Here is a 19,174-nt window from a genome sequence, read left to right as displayed (position 1 = left end):
TTTGGTACCTTAGGCGTTCAACTCAAATAAAATTCTATTGTAATAAAAATTATTATTTTCTAGCTGTTACCTTTTTCTTTGTAGCAATAATTTGATAATAGAGCTTCTGTTTAGCAAAAGAATTCTATTAGTTCAATAAAATATTCTGGGACCTCTCACTTTTTAAAGGGCTTTGAATGGCTACAGTGGCACCGCTGTTTCTTGAGTTCCATGAATCTTGGTTCTGATATGCTCTGGAGGTCAGCTTAGGGTCATTTGGCTGCAAACTGTACCTGCTCAAGCTTCTGAGACCAGTTTGATCTGGCTTGGTCTGGTGGTCTCTGGAGCACTGTGAGGTGACCTGGTGTTGTGTCTGCTGAAAAACACTTTAAAAAACCCAAAACAACAACAACAACAAAAACTAACAAAAAACCACTAGAGAGAGAAAAAAAAAAAAACTCATTAGGGTCTGATTTCAGTGTTAGGTCCTATCTGAAACCATCCTGGCAGAGAGAGTGAGAAACAACCTTGTAAGACTTTCCTGGGCCCCTGCGTTGTGTGCAAAGTATTTGAAAGATCATCATCCTAGAAACCTGGCATTTTCCCTTGGGGCTGTGCATGGTGTGGTGAACGGGGCCCTGAGAACCAGCAGACTCAGAGATTCTTTGTGATTGGGTGAGGAAGGCCCAGCCGGGGATGCCAGGGGAGTGGGCTTGGTGTCCAGGGAACTCACAGTGGTTGTCAAAGGGATAACAGAGACCAAAGAGCAGAAGGAAAAAGGTACATCTCAGCTGATATCGGTTTGAACAGGTAAGGACTGAGAGCCAGCTTGTCCTTCCCCGGCCCCTATACCACATGATGGCAGGGAGAGGGAGAGGGCTCTAGTGAAGCTGCTGTTGCTAGTCAGCCTCTGTTTCCTGCTTCTTCCGTCCTGACAGAACCAACATTTTGTTCAGGCGTCAACCCCTCCCTTGCAGAGCCCATGCGCCTCAGTTCCAGGGATAGCTCTAAATGGAATCAAGGCAATCCCACAGCCCTTGCCAGCAGTTGGTCTAGAAATGGACATTTAACACAATCTGGGCCAATAAGAACTGAGAAGAGATTTTCTGGGAAACTCAGAAGGTTCTTTCTTACTGCTCTGAAAGAACTTTCAAAGAGTTGTTTTCTCTCTTCCTTTGATCTTGGCTGGTGCGGAGCTGTGCTTGCTGCATCCTGTGGATAAAACTGACATATGGAGTGAGGCAGAGTAAAAAGGTTGGAGTGAGAGTGGACTGGAGTCATTGTCCTATCTCTGTGCTTCCAGCGGTGTGAGCCAGCAAGGCCTCTTATTGTTTAAGCCTGTCTGAATTATGTTTTTAAATACTCGCTGCTAAAAGCACAGCGTCTAGGGTGGCAGGAAGTATGTGGGGGGCAGAAGTGGGCTTCGTTGACTGATAGTACTCTGAATTGACTGAAATTAATTTCTGCCACCAGGTAGAACAGAGGCTTAAAATAGGAACTCATTTCAATCGCAGAATATACACAAGCAGGCCTCACTTTGCTCTGTTCTGATAAGCATGCTTGCCAGTTACCATGGTTTAGTTAAATAACACCAGTCTCCAAGTAGCATGGTTCAAAGTTCAGTTACTATGAAATGATATATTGATTGTGAGTAATTGTGTAAATGTAGAAACTTGGCTGCTCCAGTCCACAAATCACTGCATCAAAAACAGCTGCCAATCGTGACCAAGGGCCAATCACGCCCCTCCTTTAAAGCTGGTTTGCTCACAGGCTTTTCATGCAGATAGCAAAAGCATGTAATTACGTTGCCTCTGTGCTTCCCAATGATAAAACACATGACATTTTAATAAAATGAATACTGTATTTTCTATCTGTGGTTGGGAATTCACATGTGCGAAGGGCCAACTTAAGGTAGACCTAAGGTATCCCCAGATTTCCATTGCAGGTGGTCAGCTCCCCTAAGCCCTGAGTTCGAGGGTTAGCTGTCCTTGAGGGAGAGGATCGGCCAACAGAGGGAGCGAAGCGAAGGAGCAGATAGTGGTTGCCCTGGGGGTGAGCAGCACTGGAACACGGGGTGTTAGGAAGGGCAGTTGGTGGGGGAGGGTTGACACTGCCACCATTCCAGAGACTCTAGACGTGCAGTTAGAGGAACTCAACAAAGGTGAGTTTATCAACATAAGTGAGGAAAGTGATTGTGATGGAAAGAATGACAATGCCCCAGAGAAAGTGAGGTCTGCAAAAACTTTACATCAAACAGACTCTTGGAGATGGTTCACGGAGTTGAACGCCTATGATTTGGAAGCCGTCCCAAACGTAGGAAAGAGTATAAGAATTCATCCATGGCATAGAATAGATGACCAGTTCTTATCTAATTTATACAATGAGAAGATGAGTACTGTTTAAGCTATTGCTTAACAATACTTGCTAAGTTTTAAAAAAAGAAATAAAATACTTTAATTCTCAATGGTTCTGATGTTTTAAATTACTTTCTAATCAAATATTGGTTTTACTTTATTTTTATTTCCTGAAATATTTATAGTCGGCAGTAAGCATTTTTAATGTTTTGACACAAAATTTTAACGATCACAGAACAATTGCAATTATGCATCCGTGCTTTTGCACCAGCCATTCCCTCCGCCTAAAATGCTCTCCTCCCACCCCCATTTCCTGTGCTCTACCTGGCGATCTCATATGCATCTTCCCAGACCAGTTCAAATGTTAAGATTACCTTGCATGGTTTCAGCTGGCTGTGCAAAGAGAGGTCTGCCTGTGTCATAAAGTCACCCCTTTTTGCACACTCAAGTTTGTGGTCTATAAAATTCATACATCCTGAAAATGGGATAGGTTTGTGTGGACGACTCCTTCAACATGTTGTTAAAAGATTTTGCCTTAGCTTGATAAGCGGCATGGCTTTGGGCCAAGTGTGCTGGACTGGGATCCTGGGAGCCTTGGGTTCTGGTCTCAGTTTTCTGGTTCAGTAGCTGTATGATCCGGGGTGAGTCACTTAACCCCCTTGCTTTGATTTCCCCTCTGTAAAATAGGTGGGTAAGATGACTTTTTTATGATTGTCATTTTCACTATTACACATGTCCTCCATTTACCCCTGCTCTGCCCGCCTCCACCTAGTCCCCCCAGCCCGGTCCTCCCTCTGGCCGTCACCACACTGTCGTCTGTGTCCGTGGATGGTGCATATATGTTCTTTGGCTAATCTCTTCACCTTCCTTCACCCAGTCCTCCCAACCTCCTCCCCTCTGGCATTTCTCAGTCTGTTCCATGTATCTGTGCCTCTGGTTCTATTTTGTTCATTAGACCCCACATGTAAGTGAGATCATATGATATGTATTTGTCTTTCTCTGACTGGGTTATTTAGCTTAGCATAATACTCCCCAGGTCCACTCACGCTGTCACAAAAGTCCCTTCTTTTTTACAGCCACATAGTATCCCACTTTGTAAATGTACCACAGCTTTTTATCCACTCATTTACTGGTGGGCACTGGGGTTGTTTCAAGTTTTTGGCTATTGTAAATAGCTCTGCTACAAACATAGGTGTGCATATGTTCTTTTTGATTGGTGTATCCAGATTCTTAGGATATATTCGTAGATGTGGGATCAGTGGGTCAAATGGCAGTTCAATTTTTAATTTTTTGAGGAAGCTCCATACTGCTTTCCATAGTGGCTGCCCCAGTCTGCATTCCCACCAGCAGTGCACTAGGGTCCCCTTTCTCCACACCCTCGCCAGCACTGTTGTTTGTTGATTTGTTGATGGAGCCATTCTGACAAGTGCAGAGTGGTATCTCATTTCAATTTGCATCTTCTGAAGATTAGTGACGCTGAGCCTTTTTTCATATGTCTCTTGGCCATCTGTGTGTCCTCTTTGGAAAAGTGTCTGTTCAGGTCCTTTGCCCATTTTTTAATTGGATTGTTTGTCTTCCTTTTGTTGAGTTGTATGAGTTCCTTATATATTTTGGATATTAACTCCTTATCAGATGTGTCATTAGCAAATATGTTCTCCCATACAGTGGCCTCCCTTTTCATTTTGTTGATGGTGTCTTTTGCTGTGCAGAAGCTTTTTAGGTTGATGTACTCCCATTTGTTTATTTTTTCCTTTGTTTCCCTTGCTCTAGGCTATGGATGGTGAAAATACTGCTACGTGAGATGTCTGAGATTTTACTATGTTTTCTTCTAGGATGTTTATGGTTTCACAACTGACATTTAAGTCTTTTATCCACTTTGAGTTTATTCTTGTGTATGGTGTAAGTTGGTGGTCTAGTTTCTTTCTTTTTTTTGCATGTACCTGTTCAATTTTCCCAACACCATTTATTGAAGAGACTGTCTTTACCCCATTGTATACAAGTGGAAACATATATTGTGTTCATGGATTGGAAGATTAACATCATTGAAATGTCCATACTATCCAAAGCAATCTATATATTCAAATCAATTCCTATTAAAGTATCAATGGTATGGTTCACAGATCTAGAAAAAATATTCCAAAAATATTTGTGGAACCAAAAAAGACCCCAATAGCCTCAGCAATCTTAAGAAAGAACAAAGTTGGAGGTATCATAATACCTGATATCAAACTGTACTACAAGGCCACAGTAATCAAAACCTCCTGGCACTGGCATAAGAACAGGCATATAGATCAATGGAACAGAACAGAAAGCCTAGAAATCAACCCACACCTTTACAGTCAGTTAATATTTGACAAAGGAGGCAAGAGCATGCAATGCAGTGAGTAAGATGACTTTCAAGATTCCTTTGGGAACCACATTTCTATAATTCCCTACTATTATTAAAGAGACAGAAAGTGGAATGCTTCCCCCTGCCCCCAAGATTACTTCCACTTGCATAGTAAAAATAATAGTAACAGTAAATGTTTGTTGATTGAGTAAATGACTAAGGATGACTTTGGTGGATGTACATTTTGTGGGAATTGTGAATACAGATATAAATCATCTATGGTCTCTGCCCTTAAGAAGCTAATATTGATTCCTTTTCAGTGAAAACTAAAAATGTTGTAGAGGGTTGTTTAGTGGATTAATTCATTGTTTCTCATGGTACCTTCTGCAGAACCTTGTAAGACGCTCTAAGAAAAAAAACTCACTCGCTATCAAACCAGTTAAATTTATTTTGTATATATATTCCCCCTGCTTAACTTTGTCTTACCAGGATTATCCACTTTTGAGATTTTCTGGGCATGATTGAGGAGACTGGGTGTGTGTATAGGAGAGGCAATCATATTGAAGAAAGACTACCAGTGGGCCATTTCCAAAAGAGGATTTAGATATGAGAATAAAATGAAGAAAACGATTTCAGTTTTAGGTATAATTTCAAAAGCATTTTCAGGTCAGAAAAAACATTGTATCAAAGGAATTTTAACACTAATAATAAATTAACAGCTACCAAAATTTATAAAGATGAGCTATAAAGTGCCATAACAATCATCTAGAATACAAATCTTGGACAGTTAGTGTGTAACTGTTGTAACAGGGTGTGAAATTCCCGGGGAGCTCAGCTGCAGCACAAGATAGTAGTAAAAGCTGCATTCCAAAGAGTTGATACAGGAGGTTTTGCAAACCGTTACACAACTATTGAATCCCTTCACCCCCAGGCCTTGAAAGGTTTGAGCAAATGGAAAAAGGAATGAATTTTGTGGAGACGGCTCTTGAGGCTTATGCTGTGGTGCTGTACCCCTGCCTCCTTAGAGCCACTACCGGGAGGTGTGGGTGTTGGCTGCCTCCCGCCCCCCCTGCAAACGGAGCGTGCTCTGGTGTGACTCTGGCCCGGGGCACCTAGGAGGTGCGGGGGTGCCAGCAGCTTTGGCACCGAAGGGACGAAGAGGCTGCTGAGTTTGAGAGAGCGCCGAATCCTAACCACTAGACCACCAGGGACTGTAGGCTGCTGAGTTTGGCTGGGCCTCTACTCCAAGAATCAAGGCACAGGGCACCGATGTGGGCTGATGGTAGTGCCAGCCTGGGACTGTTCTAATCCTGCCCTCGCTGGGGCTAGAAATCTAGGCAAGCACGCTGAGGAAGGAGAAATGCTCAGCATACAAAGGACTGTGCCCTCCTCTAGTGTAACTGAGTCTCAGGTGCGGTTTTAAATATGTACTCCTCCCACATAATGAATTGAGACTGTCTTTGTAGATTGAAATCATTATAGAACTTCTATTACTTGCGGTAACCAGATAAGTCATAGCACCTAACCTAATGTTCATACAAGGGCAAATGGGTTACCCCAGTGACGAGGTTTAAAGACTTGGGAGACAAGTCAGAGCTGCTTTCATGATTACTCCGAGTCCTGACTGTTCAATGCACGGTTTACACCATTAAAGACAACCATGATGGGGCATATATATTGGCAAATGAATTACACAATATAGCAAGAGCCTGTCATACTGTCATCTGCCACTAAATATATGCCAGTAAAATCCTAAACCTGGTGCTGTGTAGAACAAATTGATCCTGGTTTATGTCTTGTGAGACTAGGAACTGGGGCAAGAAGTGACATGCTAGAAGAGGTCACAGTAAAATAAGCTGAATCTAACTGAATACTGGCAAAGAGGCAAGCCCTGTTGTGGGGTCCTGTAGTTCCTCTGTTCACAATTTTGGGGGCTTCTACTGGATACTAAGCACCGGACTTCATATTAGGATTCCAAAGCTGTTCTTTTCCCTAGCACCTCACAACCTAGCAAGGGAGACTGACAATGCACATAATTAACTCTGGACGTATAATGAGCTAGTGAAAGTCAGATTAAGTCTGCTTGGAAGTTCATTTAGAAGTGAGGGTTATCAATGTAATTTGGCTTTGAACTAAAGGTGGGCACCTGCTGGACTGAGAAGCATTTAACCTTGCAGATATCATGAGATGCTGGGGAGGTGGTCTGCACTCACCTGTGATTCTTATATTGCATAAGCATTTGAATCATCTGGAAGCTCCAAACCTCCAGAGATTCCAACAGAATTCCGAAGCTTAGCAGCACCGTCCTTCCACCCTCCCAAGCTCCCATGTAATTCTGATACAGCAAGTTTTGATGTTTGGGAACCACCAGAAGATCTCAGCAAAAAGATCTGACTTGGGTTTATGAGGGCCTGTTGGCTATCCTGCAGCTGTTCATGGTTTTCCTGAAAACGGCACACACAAAAAGTTCAACAAACATAACCAACATCTCTTCATTTTTATTGCTGTTTTATAAAGCTTAATATTTTTCTAAAAAAAAGGAATCAGTTTACATGTAGTAAAGGTACAAGTAAACAGCTATAGATAATATAGCCATTAGAAAAAAAAGATGAAAACAAAAGCAGTAAGCAGCAATAAAATTAACACCTACATAAAACTAGCAGTGCAATAGGATAAGCAGAAAGCAGCTTTACAGGGAAAGAAAAAGTTATTTAAATATAGAAGTAGCACCTTACGAAAAGCATTGAGAAATGTAAACTTGGTAGGTAGATTCAAGTATAAAAGTTATACCCCCAACTCTTGTACCAGAATGAAAGGGTTTCACAAACCCTGGACAGGGCAGGGCACGCACCCTCCTCAGTGCCAACTCAGAGCTGCAGCTCCTTAGCAGGATTACCAATGATTATTTTTTTCTCTTAGTAAATTATACAATGATAGACTCAAGATTGCCACTGCTGTGCCACTGCCCCAAACACCCAAGTCTAGCTCAGCAGCTACATTGCCATCGGTTGCTCTGTAAGAAGCAGATCCGTTATTATTATTATTTTCACATATCACACAGCCACATTGGGTACTGAATACAAAAGGAACTTGTTCATTTTCTGTTGCTAAGCATAGTCGCGGAGTCATGATATTTTCATTTATGGGGCTGCTTCCTAACACCCCTCAAGAACCGTGAATTCTCTGAGGTTTATGTGGTCACATCATGAAAAGACTTTTTAAAAAAGGAAAGTTAAAGTGAAGAACATCTAAGGATAGCGAGGAGAACATCAGTTTTTGTTTTAAGTATAGACCTCTCGAGTGAACATATTTTGGGGAGTCTAGAGCATGGCAGATCTAAACTGCAGCGCCCTGTGCAGGTTTATACGCCAGGATTCCTGAAAAGGGCCTACTTTTATTTGTTCCGAGAGGGAACCCATAATATTCATTTAAGGTAATCATTACCATGCAATTGTTGATGACTGAACACCTTTACCTGTTCAACTCTAGAGAAGGTTGTAAAAAAAGGGAGAAAAATAGCATCTTGTAAACTTTAAAAGTTTAGTGTTAATAACAATTTTATATAGTAGCAAATTTACTTAGTCTGACTAATATTATCCTGTAGTTGATATAAAGCTACTTTATGCAGACTCCCAGAGTCTCTTAAATTAATATTTTTATTCTTTCATAGAACATTTTATTGGGTCCAAAAATAAAAATAAAAACCTACAGCAAGATTCCAAATCTAAGATAGAAATTTTTAAAAAGAGAAAGGAATAAAGAAAGGAAGGAGGGAAGGAAAGCAGGAAGGGAGGGAGACATTTATTCTGAGGAGACAAGAGCGAGGTAAGTATCAATAAATCTAGGGGTACAAAGATCTAGCTTGGCTATTTACTGAAACCCTGAAGTAACATGGTTGACAAAGGGATACTGCCTAACAGTTTCCAGAACTGCAGTCACGGTAAAACAAGCCCCTGTGTTCACCGAGCCTGCTTTTCAGTCCTCTGAAAAATAACTGATTTGAATACTCTTAGATACTTATCATGTGTCCACTTTCCTCTTACCCTCCCAAACTGAAGGAAAAAAGTAAAAGAAAAAAGAATCACCTACTATCCTATTATCAATGTCTACATTAGCTCTTCAAAATTCTGCCAAAAGATCCCACTCAGGTTCCAATTTTCCATACAATTACTTTCCACTATCCTGATTTATTCAATAAACAGCAATTGTTAGAAGGAATCCATACCTGATGCTCTACAGTTAACATTTAAATTAAAAAAAAACCCACCCACAGGGGCATGTAGTGAAGGAAAGTGAACATGGTAGGGTTTTTTTCCAGTTACTGAGAACCAGCGATCAGGCTGCTGGAGTTCATCTGAGTTCTCATGCCCAGACAGGGTTATTTAGCACAGTTCATTGTAGTGAGGTGTGCCATTCACAGTTATTTTGGTCTTGACATTCTGTCATGTGTACCAAAATTATCCACATTATCACTAGGTTGTAAAGTAAGTGCAGGGCAAATTACAGGAAAAAAGTACAAACATTCAAGTAGTCATACCCTGAAAAGCATGTGTTGCTGTACTTGTAAACTTTTTGCACTAAGTCCCATTTCAGGAACAAAATAAATAACACCGTAGGATTCACAGCTGAAGCTGTCTTCCTGATGAAGCCTAAGGAAGCAGTAGCTTTTTTAAACTGCAGGAAGGAAGGTTCTCTCACCACAGATCACTCAGGGTGAGTGGGAATACACGTCAAGAATGCTCACCCTGGTTAAGTGCTAGACAGGCCCCACCGCTAGGAAACCCACAGGGCTCCAGTAGCCCGTTCAGATCTACTTCCAGCAATAAGATAATTCTCGGAGCAAAACCACAAGTCAGCCTGTGCTTTCACTGCAACACCAGGCACAGAGTCTGGACTCTCACTGGTAATAAATGCACAGTTAATACCAATACTTTCAGGAAAACAGACGGTGATGGGGAGATAACATTAGGACAGTGGATGGAAGAGGAAGGAGGCGCGAGGTGTGCATTCCGCTCCCGCTCCGGGTCTAGAACATGGCCTGGGACACAGGGACAGTCAGGTGGCCTGACCCCGCCCCCGGCAGAGTGCCAAGTTAGTCGGCCCCGCTGCTGGGTATTTCGAGTCTCCTCTGCGCTGAGCTGGCGTTTTGGGACTGCTTGCTCTCTCTTTTCCTACGGACACGGTCTCCAAGGCTGCCAGGCGTCTTGAAGAATGTCTCCCGATGTGTGTGTCGGGTGCTCTTGGGGGTCGCTGGAGTTGGTGACTACAAAAGAATAAAAAGAGTAAAGAAAAGCAGAAGTGAAGGCAAATTGTTCTCAGTCTCTGAACTGGAAGCCCTGCCCTGTGTCATTATGATTCCTGGGCAGGTGTTCCCACCTCTGTGCTTTTCTATCACATTCATCTGATTTATCTCAACACGTATCAAAATTGGGAATTAACTTATTTATTTTGTATGCAGAAAGGCAGCCGAGCAAAGAGTTTATAAGCGGGGCATCCAGAGCCAGGGTCTGGGCTCTGCCATAATTAGCTTTATGATCTTGGGCAAAAGACTTAACCAGTATGTCCCTCAGTTTCTTCATCCATACAATGGGGATGACAAAAGTACTGACTTCAGAGGGTTGTAAAAACTGAGCAATATAATACTGATAAAGCACTTTAGAGCATGCTAGGCAAATAGTAAGTATATGTGTCTTGGCTCTTTTTGTTTACTAATATTTACCCTCTCCTGTTAACTGTTAAGTATTTATCCACTTATCGTGCTCTAAAAGGGCAGGGACTATTATCCTGTTTACTGTTATATCGTCACTGCCTAGGTCAGTGCCTGGCACACAATTGGTGATCAAAAAGCATATGTTAAGTTATAATCACCTTGTTTAAAAACTAACATGTTTATTTCAACGTCTACCAAACTTCTTAGGCTCTGAATAATCTGTTTAAAACAGTTTTGACTGCAACATAACTCCTTCTTTGGGAGAGAAAGTAATCACTCTGAACAATGCTTAATGCATGACAGGAATTCAACAAGTACTTATGGACTGAAATATAAATGGAGTTTGGGGGGGAAAACAGTACTGAAAAATTTATATTGATCATATACATTTATATGTGTACATTTACACATACTTTATGAGTGTGTGTATATAGATGTGTGTGTGTATATATATTTATCCACCAACTCCTATACAATGCATTTTAAGAAATGACAGATGCTAAAAATCTTTACATCGGTATCAAGACTTCCGCTTCCCTTGTTTCTTTACCTGTACAATTAAAATTCAGGGTGGTCTCCTTTATGGACCTAACGGACTGAAAGCTTGGAGAATCTGAATATTCAGCATTCGTCAAAAATTTATCTGAACTAAGCCTAAAATAAATTCCTTTAATTTAATAGAACTAAAAAACATTTTTATCTTTAAAGCATGTTCTCCTGCTTTAGGCTTTGGTGCTTCATAAAATAAGCAGGTGACTCTGGGTCTATAATGGAGACTGGGAGAACCTGACCGGAGCCACTGTCCTACAGTCAGGTGACTAAAACCAACGGTAATTCAGTGCACACACACCTGTCCAAGAGGGATGAGCCCTCTTGTGCCAAACTAAAAGGAAATTTCAGGACTCACCTGCTCTAGTTTTACCACAGAGACAGGATGTCCCTCATAAACCGGGGATTCGGGCTGGATGACATGGGATCTGGACACCACAGGATTCTGGTTAAGTGAGTGTGGACCCTGGAGCGGAGGGTCTGCAGAAGGGAGTGTTGAGGAGTTTGGATTCACCATGGCTGCAGGGCCGATGAGAAGATGAGGCGTGGATCTGAGGCCTGGCAAGCTGAAATTCACAGGTCCCGAGTTTGGGACAGTGCCAGGAGCAGGGGAAACAGGCCCAGCCATTGTGGGAGAGTAGAGAACAGGAAACGGGCCCAGTGTTGAAGATGGTAGGACCATGCAAGGGACACCAAGGGAGGGCAGCTGACCCGAAGGTGGTCCCATAGCATGAGGAGTCTGATTGCCAGGCAAGAGCACGCTCAGACCATTTAATCCTGAAACAGAAGCAGAACAAGGCAAAAGTCAGCACAACATGAAGATACCACTCAAGCTCGCACTCCTCAGGGTCCTTGCAAATGGGGGCCCACAGTGAACCATCCCCACCTGAGCGGTCAACCCCCCTCTGTCCTCTCCCAGTCCTGCACCGCTTCTTCGCAGCAGAAATCCCCCATATTCCTGTGTGAGAATCTGGTGGAGGCCTGTGTCTCCTGAGAGGGTTTTTAAATGTGAGGGCCACTGAATACAAATGGAGGAGGAACATGAGTTTGGATGGGAAAAACTGTATCTTTCCTTCTACGAACTTCTAACTGAAACTTATATTTCCCTCAGTTAAGACCACAGGCAATACATCACAACAGTATTAACAGTACTTTGACTTTGTCACTAGAAAAAAGCGAAGGTATATTCATAGAACATTATAGTTATGGCAGATTGCTGAATAGACTGTTAGGCTCATCACAACTCTGAAATTACGAGTGTGTTGGATTTTTTTGTCACATCTTTTTATTACTATATTTAAAAAAAACCATTTTTCTAACTGGATTTCAATATAATTGGCTTCCTTTGTAATTCCTGTGCTCTCTGCATTTGTAAATGTACTAAGGAGGAATCCACGGGCTGCACCATGATCCTTGTTCTGGGCTGTCGTCGGTATTCAGCAGGGGCTGAGTCTGTTTTTTGTTCAGTGCATCCGTAACACTGAGTATCATGCTTAAACTCTCAAAAAATATTTGCTAAAAGAATAAAGAATGTTTTCTAGAGGGGTGAATAATAACCAATACCCACCTAACCTGTAAAGCAGACAAGGAATTGAGGAAAATCAATTTAAGTCTCTTTGCATCAAGAGCAGCTTCATGTACCTGGTATATATCTTATAAGTTAGGTATCTATTCCATTTCAGCTTTATTTCAAAATAGTAAGAGAATTTATCGATTCCTACTAAGAGTTAGGCACTGTTATTCTAAATGCTTTAGATGTATTATCTTATTAAATTTAATTTAATTTTCACAGCACACCCTCCCCGCCATGAAGCAGGTGCTATGATTACTGCTCTTTTACCAACGAGGATGGTCTTAAGTTCACAAAGCTAACAAGTGCTGCAGCCCTGGCCCTGGCCCAGTCACATGCTCAGTCCTTCCGGACATTCCGGAGATCAGCATTCTAGGTGCACAAAGTGGCCGACTGGTTCATAGTGCCACACCGAACCGATGCTAACCCCAGCTGAATTACAAAAATAGAATCATTTTTTGAATCCGTAGTGTTTTAGCAAATAAAGTTTAATGCATTTTTTTAAAAAAAAAATCACCTGCCATAATTATTTTCCCGTTATCCTCGAGGATGGTGAAAGTGTAAAGTAGCCTCTCCCTTCCTTTCCTCAATGGAGGAAACCAGAGGGCTAAGAGTAAAATGACTCAGAGGCTCATCGATGAACCGCTTTGGTCAGGTGACCCAGACCAAGATTTAAAAATCCATCAGATGATCAGACTACCCCAAGGGACTTTAAGACATGATGACATCCCTTACCGGCCGGTGACTGTACATAAAGACATTGCAGCAAAGAGGGCTCCTTGGTGCCTTCATTTTCCTTGGAGGGCTTTTCAATCTCTGCATTTCTGGAAAGATTCCCCCAGTCAGCAGAAACAAAGCTGTTTGCTGTAGCCTTTCCCCAAACTTCCTTTGCAGTAGGGAGCTGGCTATTCACGTGCATGTCTTCAAGGGGCACAGACCCCCTCGTACCCAGCATCTTGGGAGAGGCAATGTCTCTGTAATCTGAGGATTTCTAAGCACAACCAAACCAGGAATGAGAGAAGCAAGTCAAAATCCCAGTAGCAAATATTAAAATAACAGCTTAATCAAAAAAGCTAACATATAAGCAGAAAGGTCAAACACAGCTGTGCACCACAGGGATGTGTTTATGTCAGTTGTCTCAGTCATTTTACAGGAGTGACCTGAAAAATCAATGTCACATCTCGAGCATAGAAATTATCACAGGTTAGGTAACAATAGAAAACTGGCCATGGTGTTCAGACTGTGAAATGAATTTCTGAGCTGCTAACACAGAAAGGGTGCCAATACCACAGTCTTTTAGGGGCCTGATAAAAACTGCAGGGAGGCCCAAAGCTGTCTTGGTCACCTAAGGCATATACCAGTCATCTTTCAGTTCTGTTCTACAACAGAGCTATATACACACTTAGCAAAAGTCACTCTGGCAGGGGAAAAGGTATTAATTAATGAACCAATTCCCATGAAGTGTGCCTGGCTGATCCACACAACCCACTGTTAATGACAGTGCTCCTGCTTTCTGAGTTTCCCTGGTCACGTCACAGTGACCTCTGAGTGGCTACTAAGCGGGAGACATGGGCAGCTCGTGTTTTTGTTCATTTTGTGGCCAGGGAAACAGGCTCTCTGAGCAGAGACGAAAACTGACCAAGCAGACTCTGAAAGTCAAACAGCATCTACATTCCTGACCCTGGAACTTGGCTGTGTCCTGGATTAAAATTATTTCAGGGATCTCGACATATTTAAAACAGAAGTATGGCAAAAAGACTGGGAGGGACTCTACAAGCATGTTAAAAGCGATTGCCTCTATGTGGTGGCACTATGGGTAGGTTTTTTCCCTTTAAACTTATCATTTTATATGAAGTGTGACTTTTCTAAAAACCACTTTTCTTACAGTACTATTTTATGGTAAGATTTTTTGGGAAAGCTAGTTCAGGGCTTAATTATACAAGTGACATATGAAACACCTCACATTCTAGACTCAGTAGCTTATTAACATCTGTGTGGCCTTATTAGGAAGAAGCTCTCGGTTAACGGGACATCACTAAACACGTCCACCCGGGCTCCCTTACCTTGGGCATGACAAGAGCTAGAGGGCCGTCTTCGTGGTCCCTGGCTTGTCTTTTGGCGGCCGGCTCCTCCTGCTGCGGCGTCCTCTCCTCACTGAGGCGCTTCTGGGCTGCAGGTGTGGCTGAGCGCTCTGCTGCTGCCGGGACCTCTGAGCTTCTGCTGTCCATCTCGGACCCGGGCCCTGGGGACGGTCCCTCCTGCAGGCTCCCATAGAGCATGAACAGAGAGGTGGAGGGCACGTACAACAAGGGTTGGCCGGCCAGCAGGGCTGGCTTCAGGCTCTCCACATCTGAGGCCCCGGAAGCGAGAGAGAAACCCACTTGTCCGTTCAGGCCATTCTGTATGGAGAAGGCCTGCAAGTCCATCTGAGGCACGGACAAGGCCTGGTGGGCTGAAGGGTTAACACAGTACTCGGAGTCCACAGGGTGGACAGGGAAGGGAGCGGCGGGACCCAGGCTGCTCGAGGGAAGCATCGCTCTCTTACTCTCAGAGGGTTTCCCCCTGTAATAGAGACAAAGCGGGAACCACTGAGTTATTTACCACAGTCTACCACCTCCTGACTGCTTTTCTGGAGACGTACCAAAGCAGGAGTGAGATTGTACTGCCCAGGCTGATGTTAAAGTGTATCCCCTGAACACACACTAGCTAACCTAACCACAGAGACGGACAACCAGGTATAACCAGGGTGGACAGTTAGGGACGGGGGAGCTGCCGTGGGAGTTGCTCTGGGCGGATCTCAGGTTAGAGCTAATACTGGCTCCTCACCTGCTGCTTCCACATCTGTTATCAGTTACCCAGCACGTACCCCTTACCAGGCACACAGATACTACAATAATTAGCATAATATTATAATAATTAACATAATCACTATATTGATAGCCACTCTTATTCCCCCTGTTTACTAGGGAGCAACACTGAGGTTCAGAGACTAAACAACCTGCTGAAGGTCACCCAGCTGGGCCTCACACTGTCACTGTGAGAGATCCTGGGTGCATAACAGACAGGACCAGACTTTGATTTCAAGGACACATCTCATTTGTCTCAAATCCACTATGAGATAAAGGAAGTGGGCAGTGAGTAAGAAATAAACTTAGCTACAAAATTGTCCCATTCTGCTCAATATTACTATAAAATTTTTAGGCAACACACATTCAAAATTAAGGCTCATCAATATGTGAGATTATAAAAAATGTCTGGCTTTTTATACAGAAAAACTTTCAAATATTGAAACATGTTTATGTGTTCAGTATATTTGTGGAAATAGATGAGGAAACTCCTTTTAAGACTCCTTTTGGAACCAGTAAACAGGGGACAGGGATTTCTCGAAACCTTTCTGATGGAATCGCTGGCTGAGACCTGTATTGCCCACATCTCATTGTCCACTGTGCTGCTGGGAATAACCCTGAGTGCACTGGGCTAGAGATGAGTAACCTCTCAGCCACAGCCCCCTCTAAGTCATCCCAATTACTCAGCTCTGTGAAACTCAATGTGTCCAGAGTCCTACCTCCAGCCATCTACCGTCAACTCTCCACCTTCACCACTATCACCATCACCCGAGACCCAGGTGATGACTTCTTTGTGATGACTTTCTACTCTGGTAGGTCTTAGGTCTTGCTGACTCACCATCTTACACTGATTTCCATCTCCGGCTGACCTGGCTCAGGCCTGCACCACAGACCAGAATGACTGCACATGTTCTGCTCTGCGATACGCTCACCTGGAGAGCCTTCTCTACTTTCAGTCCCACCTGTAGAAAGCAGCCAAAATGGTCTTCCCCAGTGAATGTGGAACAACTCTGTACTGTCGGTCTCATAAATACAAACTCCTCTACCTGGGCTTCAAAGCTTTTTGCCAACTTGACCTGTTTACCTCCAACACCCCAAGCTTTTCTTCTGAATGAGATTTCCTTTTACTATCCTATTTGGATAAATTGTTACTGATAATCAGCTTATTATCCCCCAACTCCATGACCCTTCCCACTTCTATTGTTAAAAACTTGTCTTCTTTAGCATTTCCCCTGCCTCCTTTGGTGATATGTGATTTCTGTAAAATGAAGATAACAGTACCAACTTCCAAAGACTGCTGTGATTAGATGAGTTAATATACATAGAACTTTTGAACAGTACCTTGTAGACATGTTACAATGATGACAAAGGGACTCACGAACTATGATGCATCATTTCTCAGTGTCACACTAGTAGTGATTTATCTTTTTTCAATGTGTTTTATTTTCCCCCCCCTATATGCTTCAGTTTAGGGGTTAAATTTTTTGTACTTTTGTGTCCCTGATGCTACACCCTGAACAGTGTTTTGCACAATGGGAAAACTAACAAACTTAAATTTACCTTTTGATGGGTGGCATTTCAACTTAGTCAAAGTTAACACTCAGAAATAGTAAAGAATACACCTGGAGTTTTTCAAAGACTACTACTTACTGTGAATTGTCTTCTGTTTTCTGTTGGTAAACAGCTGCCAGACTTTCAATTTCTAAGAAGCCACCTGGTCCTATAAAGGAAAATAAAGGTCTAACAAATACAGCAAGAGACTTATACATACCAATTATATACAGCAGGACTCATTATTCACAGCTCAGGGATAATAAGACCATCAAATCCACTCTGGTTTTGATTCAAAGAAATTTTCAGAAGCTATCTGTTAATGGCAAATTCAGGTCTCATTGAGAATTGGTAAGAAAAAACAAAACAAGTGTTGCTTTGTACGCTGAATGAATTTTTGAGATGCATCAAACAGGCCAACCAAGGCAAGCTAATTGACCTTCAAGGCTGACTAGGATCAATGTCAAGAAATGGGGCCACGTTCATACCCCGTGAAGTTACCAACTCTTCTACCCCCAGTAACTGTTTCACTTCAGGTAAATGAAAAAACAGGCAGGGGGTAGAGTCAGCTCCATTTAAAGTGTCAATGCACGGGTAAGGCTACAATGACATGGATTGATGGATTCCATGGATTATGCAAAGGCAGATACATACCTTGTTCCTCTCTGGCAGGGCTGCTGGGTTCTGAGTTCACATTCCTGTGAATCCTCTCAGAAGCCTGAACTGTGTTAAAAGAACCATGTCGGGCCAGCTTCTGTTTTGCACAGACTTGAACTTTGCTATATGTTTCTCTTTTCAATTCTGGTAACACAGATGTAGAAACATCCACTAGTTCTTCATCTAAATAAACGAGAGATTTTACAGTGTTGTTATTACAGCTATAATTCCGGGTAATTTTACCCTTTTTAAGATATGGCTATGCGAGCCTATAACTGTAATGGAGCTACCCTATAAATTAAAAACTAACACATTCAAAGGAATTTTATAAGCCCATCTCAAAGCCCAATTTCTTTCGATGTAGATTTTTTTTTTAAGTTAGTGGATGACTATAAAGTGAGACTGAATCCATATATATTCTAAAATTATCTAATTGCAACAAAAGTAGAGGAAGATATTCTTCATCCCAAATAAGAATGGACCTGACATTTTAGATACTTTCCTTGGGCAGTGTATCAAATGAAAACCCAGCTATGCTCAGCCCAACATGCATATTTTGAGATTTTTAACATTGAGATCAGCCCCTTATGCCATAGCTCTAGGGCAATGAGTAGAAGAATTTCTATTTTCTATCGCTTTATTATTTCTTATGCAGGGAGGCTGCATAAGAAATGGAATAAGGTGAGCAGAAACCTCGTGGTTGAAATATTGCAGAACAGCGAGGATTATAAAAGGCTGGGCCTTAGAGGACCATTTTACGCTTAAAGCAGCCTATATGAAGTCGGGACAGAATTTCTACATAGAACTAGGCCTATATTTCTATATAGAAATAGTCCCTGTTGCTCACACAGTTATTCCTACCCTGTTTATCTGTGCTATTTTTTTCTAAGCTCAAAGCATGCACATTTTAATATGACTGGTTAAATAGACTGAAAGGTCCAGCTACACTTACATTCTCTAGAACACACAAAAATTGAAAAAGAAAATCACCTTTATGGCTTTCTATTTCTTATAACAAAAACCCAATAAATGTTCTTTTTAGAAAATCAGAAATTACAGACTCAAAGAAAAGAGAATGGGTTAAAAGAGCAACAGGGATTGTAATTCACCTCCATCCTGAAACAAAACACTGGACAAAATACATAAAACAATGGCTCTGAAGACACTGAACAGAAGGACGTGAAAGACAACGATCCTTTAGAGACAGGAATCAAGTGAGGTGAGCTCCATGATTGCCCCAGTTTACTGCCTGAAGAGTGTTTCCAGGTTGTGATGCAGAGAGAGGGACCTACAGGGAGCCTGGAAGCCTCTCCAAGTTGAGGATGGAGCTGGGAGGCCAGGAAAGCCAAGGCAGCTAAAGTCTGTATGTCAAAATATTGGAGAGCAGAGCCATATAGAAAGAGAATGCTGGAGATCAGCAGGAGTATTCAGTAGAGTACTCACACAAATGAGAAAACCACCCAAGGCTAGGGGGAAAGAACAACTCAAAAGGAGCGGAAGGACTGCTGTCTGCAGCTCATGCAGGGCTGGGAATAGTGCTTGGTGCCAATAATCAGAGTGGAAAAGTCTCATAATTTATGCATCACTGGTTAGAGTATTAAAAAGTATGTGTTTCAATAGTGGGGACAA

At 42.3% G+C, this 19,174-nt stretch overlaps 1 protein-coding gene across 2 annotated transcripts in view; it reads right to left on the bottom strand.

Moving 5' to 3' along the window:
• Positions 1-7,143: 7,143 nt before the first annotated feature.
• E2F7 (E2F transcription factor 7) overlaps positions 7,144-19,174 on the bottom strand; it is a 38,036-nt gene continuing 26,005 nt past the window's right edge. The window contains exons 8-13 of one of the 2 annotated variants that reach the window (XM_081130384.1): positions 17,543-17,728; positions 16,988-17,057; positions 14,555-15,053; positions 13,227-13,482; positions 11,280-11,698; positions 7,144-9,925 (exon numbers count right to left, since the gene is read on the bottom strand). In XM_081130384.1, the coding sequence (XP_080986510.1) occupies positions 9,755-9,925; positions 11,280-11,698; positions 13,227-13,482; positions 14,555-15,053; positions 16,988-17,057; positions 17,543-17,728 (1,601 nt within the window). In that variant the 3' untranslated portion in view covers positions 7,144-9,754. The remainder of the gene's footprint in view (positions 9,926-11,279; positions 11,699-13,226; positions 13,483-14,554; positions 15,054-16,987; positions 17,058-17,542; positions 17,729-19,174) is intronic. The other variant, XM_081130383.1, reaches the window with a different exon arrangement.

Source organism: Miniopterus schreibersii (assembly GCF_964146895.1).
Source record: "Miniopterus schreibersii genome assembly, chromosome: 2".
NCBI lineage: Eukaryota > Metazoa > Chordata > Mammalia > Chiroptera > Miniopteridae > Miniopterus > Miniopterus schreibersii.
This window is presented reverse-complemented; position numbering and strand designations above follow the sequence as displayed.